The sequence below is a fragment of the Trachymyrmex cornetzi genome, unplaced genomic scaffold, assembly GCF_001594075.2.
Source record: "Trachymyrmex cornetzi isolate Tcor2-1 unplaced genomic scaffold, Tcor1.1 scaffold922, whole genome shotgun sequence".
NCBI classification, from domain to species: domain Eukaryota; kingdom Metazoa; phylum Arthropoda; class Insecta; order Hymenoptera; family Formicidae; genus Trachymyrmex; species Trachymyrmex cornetzi.
Genome location: NW_017300270.1, coordinates 75,705 through 87,100, shown reverse-complemented (window position 1 = coordinate 87,100; position 11,396 = coordinate 75,705). Strand labels below are relative to the sequence as shown.

Here is an 11,396-nt window from a genome sequence, read left to right as displayed (position 1 = left end):
CCTTTTGTTTAAGAAATATTGTCTAAAAACAAAGTAGTATGTCGGTATCGGTGACCTTCCTCTATATATATATTCGCGAATATGTTGCATATTTGGATTCGAGCGGATAAAGAATAAATATTACATTTCGCATCCATTGAACCTTTAGCGTTGCTGGTTCTCCCCGATCTTCGGACACAAGATCGTCTGTATTTCAATTGGCCGAGCTCGTCAGCTTGACCCACTTGTGTGGCGTTGACAGAATGTCTTCTAGGTACGAGTGGACTGGAGCTACCGTTCGAGAGGCCTGATACTGATACGGACATAGACATGGACATTGACGTGGATGCGGATAATGATGTGGAAATGGATGCCTGGCTACCAGCACTATCGCAGTCTCTGCAGGACTTAGTCTTCCCCTTGACCTTGGTCTTCGGCTTGACAGGACATCGCAGTGCCGCCGCCGCCTCCGCTTCACTCGACGTGCCTGTCAAAGTTGACACTGGGCTCGTATTTGTTGATGCCAATGTCTGCGTTTCGAAGCTGGTCAGGCTACTGAAGGAGGCTGCAGAGCTATCATGCCCTTGTATCGGAGTTCGCGAAGGACATGCGCTTGATTCCACGCTCGCGTTTGCTCGATTAGATCCCAATAGCAGACCCAATCTCATGTATAAATCCGATTGTGACGATTTCCTGGTTTTTGAAGGTAACGGTTTCACGCAACCACCCTCATCGTCTGCGAAAGAGAAAAGTTAATTAGGCGATATATAAATATAAAAAGACTGGCATAGAATCTACGAATCCAGATAGTGCTGACCGAGACTGCAAAAGTGCTTCGTGCAGTGTATCTAAAAGTTAAATAATTCACGGGCAAAACGGAAATCACACTTTACTAATTGTAAGACACGCTTAGGCGGATATATTATCGTTTATCGAAATGCCATTTTAAGTTGAAGTAAACTACTATCAAAAGTTGTAATGTCGCAAGTTGTGCGGTTATCACTTGTAAACATTGTGTGTTGATGAATTTTTATTCTGTCCGTCTAAACGTATCGTTTATGATGTAACGTATTGAACACTCTGCAAAAGGTGAGAAATCAAATGCTAAACCCAAGCATAATTATCGACAATACAAATAACAAAGAATTTTAAGAATAGCACATTCATTGAGATATATTATATATATATATCTTATCGATTTTAATCTATTCAGAAGTTTTCAATCTATTCTATAACTCTTTAACAATACTCATTATAAAAATGGATGAGTTTTGATAAATTTGAATAAATACCGATTTAATTTGGAAACCAGTAATTTGGAAACAATAGAAAATATGGGTGTGTTAATAAAAGATATAATATAATCATTTGTTTTTTTTATTAAAAAAAGGATAAAAGTATGACTCGGCACAATTCTAATGAAAGCAATTCGTATAATAAAATAAAAATTAGTGATGTTATAAGGATAATTACAAATTATGTATCATGCTTCTAAAAAGAAATACTACGAAAGATAGGTGTTATCGGAAAGGAATTATTTTTTTCTCAGTACAGGGAATGTCACACACAAAAGACGCGAGCTTATGCTCGCGTGCGTGACAGTTTTTATTCCTTTATATTCATTCGCAAACTCTAAGCATCTCAAACGTAGTGATATAGCATCAAATTTTAAAAATTCTTCCTGCCTGCAATTCTATTCGTCGAACTGATGAGCTGATTCAACCCGTCGTTAGCCGTGCCTTGACTACTGCTCCATAGAGACTTAATTTTTCCCAAAACAACACCGGGCCATCTCGCTTTTCCTTCCATGGACGAAGTCCAAACTATATGTATGCGTGCAATTTTGGTATTATCAAGATACTTTACACGACTTGAGTTGCGAAATTTTCTCTTTGAGAGAAGAGCAGAACAAACATACAGAATTGATTTAATAGTAAGAAAAAAGTAGGTACCTGATAAAGCGGAAGGATTATCATTTATGATCGGTTCGGGTGAGGATGCCGTATGTCTCGAAGATTTCTGGACAGCGAAGGAACTTCTGAGCACTTTTGGGTTGAGAAAAAATCTTCTTCGTTGATTCGGTGGCGTGGGACAGCCTACGGTATCGATTTTACATTTTTAATCTTTGTTGCATTTTGATATAAGAACTAGATTTGATTATATGTTTTTGACGTACTTTGTGACATTTTGACTTTTTGTCGATCTTGAAAAACAGAAGAAACTGGAAGTGGCAAAGCCTTGCTTTTCAAGTTCTTGGCTACTGTTATCAACGAAAGATTTTCTGCCTCGCCTCGCTGCTGAAAATAAAGTAACAGATAGATGAGTAAGATCGTGCGAAATACTACCTATTGCGTGGATTTGTGCGACCATTGTAATAAGTGAGAAAATAACGTGGAAAAATTGCTTCCTCTTCTGGCATTTGTTGTTTCTTTCTACAAAGGCATAATATAAACGTACAACATCGTTTCGCACATTAATATAAGAATACAATACATTGAAAAGAAGGAAAAGCAGCAATTTAACCCGTTATTTCATCTTTCCCCAACGACAAAAGGCTTACGTGTGTAACTTGCGACGGCAGATTAGCTCTCGTGGTGATCTTGGTGCGTAACCTGGGGCTGCCGCAGAGGGAATTCACCGCCGATGACTCATCGAGCCAACCATCCGTAGACGCAAAGGTGGACAGTGGAACCGAGGAAACGTTCCTAAGAGATAGTTCTTCCAACCCGTCGTCGTCGTCGTCGTCGTTGTCGTCGTCATTGAGTTCGTAGCCACGCAGGCAGAGTGGACAGACCTCGCTGCGAAATAGACAGGAGTAGCAGCGTTCATGACCACAGGAATCAATCAGGCGACGCTTTTTGCCCTTGTCGAACGGCATTTCACAGGATGGGCACGTAGATCCACCCAGCATCCCCGTCGATTCGACCAACGCTCGTATCTGCGCCAAGTCTGCAAAGAGCATAGTATCATTTCATTTCTTGATAATTCTCTCTCTTTCTCTCTTCTTCTTCTTCTTTTTTCGGAAATAGTAGAATTGTATTTAACAATCTAATTCCAAGAGTTTCCACCATTCAGGATATCGAGATATAAAAAAATAAGTGTAAAGTATAAGAAACAAGAATACGTTCGATAGCGAAAAGTTGAAATGTAATTCAATGTAAAAACTTGGGCGAGTCAAAGTCGACGTTCGATTTTAAAGGTCAATGGCTATTCGCAGATTCGACAGTAGGCTCATCCATTGTGAATATAAATCGAATAAAATTTAATATTAAAAATAATATAAGAAAAGGCTTTAAGAGAAAACAATTTATCAAATTAAAATTAATGAGAATAGGGCTACGAGTCAAAAGAGAGCAAGGTTTTGATGCTATATTATTAAAAAATTTAGTATGTCGGTTAGTGAAGAAAGATACGCGTTCTCTCACGTAGCACAACGATGCTCATTGATTACTCGAAAATAAATCAAGTAACGCGAATCCGAGGCACTATTGTATATAGCGAAACATTCTATTGTAGAAAGTAAGGTCAAGAAATTTCGCGCGCGCGCTTCTCTCGATCGTGACCTTTTTTAACTGCTTCATGAATGATATTATATTCACTCGATTAAGACTTAAAGACCGCGAGAATTTCTTTGCGTATACTTGCGTTAAGGGTCGATTCTATAAGTCCAGATCTATAGGTTTTTAAGCCTTAAGCCGTAAGAGATTGACGAATTATAGTCAATTATTCTCCTCGAATTACTCCTAGCATCGACTGTAAGTTTCTGGTCAATTTCTTACGGCTTAAGGCTTAAAACACCTATTGTAGATCTGGACTAATTCTTAACGACAGTCGTTGATGTCGTTGCGCAGATATTATGTAGAGTAAAAAAGCTGCGCAATGGCATCAACGCGGTTGTCGTTATAAAAGCTACAAAATCGGCCCCTTAGTTTCGGTGAATATATTCAGTATTTGTATGTTAGAGAGAGATCGCGCTTTGCGATCAAGCATCAATTAATCCGGAAAGAGCTAGCCGAATGTGGAAAAAACTGCATAGTGAAGACATGCATCAATGTATTTATCAAAAACGAAGATGCGGTATAGACATCCGGAGAAGAACACGGAGGAGGACGAAAAGAAAGATAAATGTATGAAAATTAAATTAATCTTTTCGAATGATAAAGTGCGGCAAACGGGGAAATGGAAAAGAAGGAAGTCGCATGACCTCTCATGCCGGTAACTCCGCGTGAGGCAGGTGCAACGCGACGCGACGCGACGCGACGCGACGCGGAGGATCGCCTGGGTTACCGTAAGCTGGGTCAACGCACTTGCGAGTCTGGTGCGCGTGGTGCGCGTCGCAGAGACCTCGCTTCTCGTTTTCTCATCGGAAGACTGACTCACACATCTCAGTCGTAGGATCCAGTTTCCACTATGATATTGTGCTTCGTCTCACGTCGATCTCGCATCGCGATCCCGAGTCGATAGATCCCAATCGACGTCTAATGGATAAGGATCGTCTCGCGACGATCCAGTCAGTTAGATTTACTCGCACTTTGCAATACACGATTATTTATATTTTTTTATTAATTTTATTAATTATTATAAATTAATTATTTATGTTTAAATTTTCTTATACGCCACACACTCTCGTGTATATGTGACATAATATACATATAGTATATGTACATTATTCTTTTATTTTACTAGCTTAAATATTTCTTTATTTCTACTCTAGTTTACTTTTAAATATTAACGTAGTATATATACTATTCTCTTCCCTAATACAGCTGTACTTAATCGATTATTTCACAATCAGTTTAAATAAAAAGAAACCGATAACTTTAAATCAAGCGTAAAAAGTTGCTTCTTTTCGGTATCGCATCATCGTTAAATTGCATGGATCGATTCGTTTTGCTAACGCCAGTGAAACGCGATCTCTCACGATCGACAATTCTGCAGAACAACAATAAAATGATCGTAAATATTATTTAGCACGGCAGAGCCTTTTGTACGGCCATCTCGCGTCATTAAGTATTCTTGAGAGTCTGCACGGAAAGAACTTCGCCCACTTTGAACCATTTGCGTTCAGTCATCGATCATACATAATTTAGATACCTAATAATGGTAGTATTAAAAAAAAAAGTAAGTTTAGATCTTTAAACCTCCGCCGAAAGTAGCCTGTATTGTTCATTTTGGATGTCTTCATTTTGTTATCTATGCTTTCACGATACTTTCATGCTTTCAATCACTTAAGATTTTTTTATTCTACATTTGAACGTGACTCTTACAATTCTTGTTTTTATTATTACTCTCTTCTAAAGATTTTTTTTGCGTCCAAGCTGTGATATAGGAGTTGATGATCTCGCTAATTATAATATCGATATTGTTAATCCTTTATTACTTCTTAAAGCGCGAATATAGTCCAGACATGTTAATAAAATATTACTGCACAAGTGTGTGTAAGAATGGTGCTCGTACTGTAGGCTGCTACGCACATATTATATCGATCTTTTGGTACCTTGGATACGCTAAATACCTTTCTAATGATATATGGATATCTTCTAAGCATAGCAATGACGTATTTGTCGTGTTAGACTCGAATGATGAGCCATCGAACAAATAAAATGATATCATTAGGAGGTCAGAATTATTTTCAGCAGAGATTTGAGGATCTAAACTTATTTTTTTTCTTGAATACTACTACTATATTATCTACAAAATTATATATGCTTAATGACTGGTCACGGATGGCCCAAAACCTTTATGAAGATGGGCAAAGTTCTTTGTACAATCGCGTTGAACAATATTGTCTAGATGAGAATTCATTCATCCGTTTCTCTCAAAATGACGACGAAACACGACATGTCTCGACCTCGATGTAGCGAAAACGGGGGCGATTGAAGCCCGTTCGCCAAGCGGGAAAACCAAGTGGAACGGAGCAAAACGACGTCCAGACCAACCAGAGACCACCTGTTGACTGATCTGCTGGTCAGCTTCTCCGTCTCCACTTCCGTTCTTCACACGTTCCCTTATAGATGACCCGATTCAATATACTGAACCATAAACCATTGTTTTCTCGTTTAACAAAAATAATAATTTCAGCGCAATTTGAAATTCATGCCATCTTTGTTTTTTTTTTTATTAACTCGTATTTAAAATTACAAGACAAAAAAAAATATAATTTATTAATTAATAATACATTTTAGCTTATTTACTCCCTTATTTTCTTTTGATAATATTTCAATGAATTTGAAATATCTGTCTCATTTTCAATGGTACTAGGAAAAATGCAAGGTGTCTCGATTTAAAAAATTAAAAGATAAAACAAAAAACAGGAAACGAGACTAATAAATCTGAATAATGATATAAGAACGATAAAAGATGGAGGCCATCGAATGGAGAACGGTAGTTTTATCTGGTCGTCGTTCGGTTTCGACGAGTCACGTGTATTAATCGTTATTCGGTGCTCAGAAAAGTGAGAGAAAGTTACTCTACAGAGGTGCTCGCCTACAGTCCTGTCGTATTTAAATCCTGTCGGTAGCTTCGATATACCGGGAGACTATGAAATATCGCGATACCGCACTAACAATACATCGTAGCGTTTCTCAAAAAGTAAATTATAAATGCTCAATAATTGTAAAATTTAAAATTAACATAAACAAACGCAATTGTATGTTGTCTTACATTTACACCTATAAATGAGGTCTAGAACAGAGAAAAAGTAAAAATCGGAAAATTTAATGAAATTAATGCAATGGAAAATTGATCAACGTCCAGAGCGAGGTTGCTGGATTATTTTTAATTTCTCATCTCGATTGGAATTTATCTAATTATTTCAACGAAACATAATATGGTTCATAATTACGACGACACCGTCGCTGATAAGATATACTAACAAGATATATTAGATAACAGAAATCTATGGATTTTATGCCTTATGATAGACTAAATAAATAAAGAGAAAAATGTTTGTATTTATCATTTAGCCGCGCTCTTTTCTACATCAGAAAATTACGACACAACGTGACATCTTGCTTTTATAATTATCAATGTATTTTGTAACGCGAATTTCTTCATATATAACTGCGCTAAAATTATTTTTTCCCTTACAGACGCGAGATTCTCTTTTCTCTTTTCTCAAATAACATAATATAGCTTCAACAGATTTTCAAGCTTATCTGTCGTCTCGTTTATAAATATTTATACATTTAAAGTTTGCACGTGGCCTCCACGAATACGCAAATATTAATTGCAAATATTAATTTAGATAACGGCGTTGTCTTACGTATGTAGACCCGCCTTAAATGTAATTTCTAAATAAATGTGATTTTCGCAACAAACAAATCACGAAGCTTGCAAAGTGAATAAAATAATTAGGTAATAAAATGCAATAATTATATTTAATCTTTTATTATCTTTCTATAAATTCTTTTCATTAGCTTTAACTGTAAGCGAAGGAAAATTTCTGAACGCACTATGAAATCATCTTAACCACGTCTACTGAATATATTTGAACAGACTAAATCATTGTTAATTTCGATTGCTGTTTGCTGAGTACTTTCATATGCCATTAATTTATAAAATCTCTTTCTTTTATGACTTAGTTAGCTAATGCACTACACAGCTTCCACTGTCAATTTTTTTATTCCAATTGATTGGTGAGCTAGATTATTTCGGATTCTTTCGATATGATTACGTACTTGTTTTTCGAAAGTAATATTGTAAATTCCGATAATATCATTTTAATAAATAGGTTGACAAAGGCGTCAGTATCTCTATCGGTATTTGCATTATTTTAAGTCAAGATCGTATTCTTTAAACATATATGAATAATATTTGTTTCAATTTTTAAATTTATCTATTACCAAATATAAGCTCAGTGTCATTATCATTTCTTTTATCACATAATATATTGGGAAATGTGTCGTTGTGCAACATATGTGATTGTGCTCCACTTTCTCCTTTCACACAATTGACACAATTCCGTTCAACGCGGAATTTGAGTAAAGAGAACAGATAAAGATTTTAAATAAATTGTAATAATATGTTCAATTTTTTTCGGTATAAAAGATTAATAAGTAAATATCAATATATATATATATATATATACATAGATACATATATATATATATGTGTACGTCTAATGGATACAGTGGTTTTACAGGTTCTTGATTCTTAGAATGGATAGCCAGACGCGACACGATCCATTGATCGTAAGACTGCTGGTCGCCGCCTCGCTATTCTACGTATTTCTCACTTACGAGACAACCGCCTACAGCATATATAGATTTGCAATACTCCGTCATAATATTTCGTAAATATAATTATACGAAAGAAAATTTTTGCTTGTCACAGATTAAAAATAAATTTTAAATTATTATTTATTAATAACAACATAACAAATTTATTGACTGTTTAGCCTTTATTTTTAAGAAATCAGATTTTTCTAGAAAGATTTAAGAAATGTTTAGTATAATAATATAATATTTGGTGATAAATTTAAGTAACATCACATGTTCAATACACTTCTTTACACACAGAAAGATTTATGTTATATATAAAATACATATTTATACGTAAGAGATTTGTGTATGTTAAAAGAAAAGACATTTTCTTAACTTCCGCACTGAGAGAAAAGATATAGTATTGGTAACAAAAAAAGAGAATTATTTACAAATGGCCGATTATTATTGGATTACTTTGTTAAAATTACAAAATACAATATTTTTTTGTAAGATGAACAAAATTTTTTTATTTAACAGTATAAATTTATTTGGTTACTCACGTTTTGTAAATACCAATGTAAAATTTGGTTGCCATTATAAAATAAATATTCGTTTAGTAATTTCAACAAAATAATCCACTATGGTAGAGCAAGGAGTGTTTCGCGGAGCTATCAGAGATGACGTGTCTTCTCGTAAGAGAAATTCAACCTCTATAAAGCCGAGACGATTAGAGACTAATCTCGTGGACTTCTCGGTTCTCGCCACATCATGATCAATCATGGTAATTATTTTTTCAGAGCGATTAGTAATCTTAATTGCTCTAAATCTATATATATTTTTGCTAAGCTAAGGAAATTCCAAAACGCCAAACATAATCACTCTGTAGAAAATGAGAGATACTTATATATTATTCATTTTGTTTCCGTAACAAAATGTTGTATTTCTAATTACAAAAGATCTATAAACATCATACAAAACAGTTTTGTACCATTAAATGATCAGTTTAGTTAATAAATTCAACAAATTAATATTGTCGTGATAACCAACGGTTTGATTGATCATATATCAACAAATAGTTTTTGTGTCAGTAACAAAAACTTTGGTTATTGGTACAAAACATTTCTCTCAGTGCGATTGGTCCAGAAAATAAAGTTTTCGATGCGACGAGAAAGTGAGTCACACAATTAACGCCGTGAGATCACTGCGTGTATACCTCTTTCAAGATTTATTTCGCGCGTATATAAAATTCAAATGATGCATTCATGGATTATCAAAAATCTCTTTCGAGAAAGAAAATTCGTCAGTCATGAAGAAATAACTTGGCTACGTAATTGGATGTCCTATGTTTGCACTGGCGTTCAAAGTTATAGTTATAGGTTGAAAAAACTCTGCATCTCTCGTTCCCTTTATCTGCAGCTTGACGAAGCGCGTAAAACAGGTATATGCGTTTTGCGCGGATGTAATGCGTGACGAGAATATGTACAATTATAAGTACGCGTTATGTTGGAGCGTTATAGTAAATTCGAATCCCTTTTTTACAAGCCATGTTGCTTCTTGAGGTGCACCTCTCGAAGAAACTATTTCAACTGACCTACTTATCAATGTGTTATCGATGTATGATCGTGGTTTTCATTATAATATAAAATATGTTTGAAAAATAGATACAATAACACTCAAATACGCATACATATTTTTTAAAAATATACCTTATTTTTATACCATATATTGATACATGCATGTGTGTGCATCAATATTTATATCTGTTTATATATATATATAGATATATATATTACAGAGATTTATATTGAAATAGTTAAAATTTGTAAATTTATTCGATGTGAGATATGTAGATGGGTATAAGTTTTAGATACAAGTGATAGAGAAAGTTAGACGCTGTTGTATTCAGGGCAAGGTGCACGTTACAGGTGTGTGCATTTCGTAACGATATATTGCAAGCTGTCGTGGGATATTAGTGAATATAACCTATGGTTTTCCATATTCAACAAACATGCGTTTAAATTGCGCGAGAAAGATTTATTCTAAGGACTAATTTTGCATACGAGTAATAAAATTATCATACCAAGATCTATTAGATTTATTATTTATCTTTCTTGCTACAATATTTATAAGTTTAATTTACAAATTAGTACAATAATAATTTACAAATAAGTTTAATTTACAAATATTTTCTTGATAACTTTATTTTAATTAAATTCTTTCGATCCGCAAAGGACGTTCTCTCACTTATACAATACAATCATTCAAATAACGTAATAGGTAATATAATTGTCAAATTATGTAAAAAAGTTCTTCTTTCACGAAATATCTATATTAGACCAAATAATAAAAAAAATAAAATTTTAGTGCGTGCATTTGCTTCATAGTTAATGAATCTGTTCGCGATACACGTCAAGTATTTCAAAGTTAAAATATCATCTATTTTTTTAATCTGTCATATTTAAAAGAATCGTAAAAATTGTTCCTGAGCAAATAAAATGAAGCAATAACGATTGCGATGCGGCGTCAGAGCGATATCGGTGATAAACTGAAAGCATGTCGAGTCTCAAGAAGGCTTTTCTTGACTTCGCTCTAAAGTTAATTCCGTCTTCCGATAGTAGCGGCGTCTTATCTGCGAGTCGACCATCGATGCGTGTCTCTGTGTGATTTAACACAACCGACTAAGTACAACTAAGTAAATATCAAACAAAGCATTTTCCCTTTCTACCTTTCTTCCCCCTCTCAGAGTAATTGTATCGTGTTAAACCTGATAATACATCAAGAAGAAAATAATTATTTCGAATGGACAATGCAATAAAAATTTCATCATATTACTATCATTCAATATTTCTAATTTAATCGTATACATGTCATTTTCCTTTTTTTTTTGGAAAAGCTTTTTTTCAAAAACTATCAATTATAGTATCACTATAGTCATTAGAATTGTATCGTAATAATAAATAACGTATATACACAGGAAAAAAGAAAATGTTAATTTTAACATTTTTTACATGTCCTAGGAGATCCACTCTAAATTTTAAGTTAAACTAACTCATTCGTCTTGTGTTATTTATTAACGAATTATTAATGTTAAATAGTTGATACAATACTTTACATTTATATTTGTTATTTTGACTTTAAGGGTGATTTAAAACTAACATATAAAATAAGTAGAGTGCATAGAAGAGTAGTTGCAGTAACTCGTAAGAAAATGTT

At 34.2% G+C, this 11,396-nt stretch overlaps 1 protein-coding gene across 2 annotated transcripts in view; it reads right to left on the bottom strand.

Moving 5' to 3' along the window:
• The window catches only part of rols (zinc-RING finger and ankyrin repeat domain-containing protein rolling pebbles), a 42,377-nt gene that overhangs the window by 7,426 nt on the left and 23,555 nt on the right, over nt 1-11,396 (bottom strand). For both annotated transcript variants that reach the window (XM_018520744.1, XM_018520746.1), the window contains 4 exons: nt 2,540-2,928; nt 2,156-2,273; nt 1,932-2,075; nt 125-715 (listed from right to left, as the gene is read on the bottom strand). In XM_018520744.1, coding sequence (XP_018376246.1) covers nt 125-715; nt 1,932-2,075; nt 2,156-2,273; nt 2,540-2,928 — 1,242 coding nt within the window. The remainder of the gene's footprint in view (nt 1-124; nt 716-1,931; nt 2,076-2,155; nt 2,274-2,539; nt 2,929-11,396) is intronic.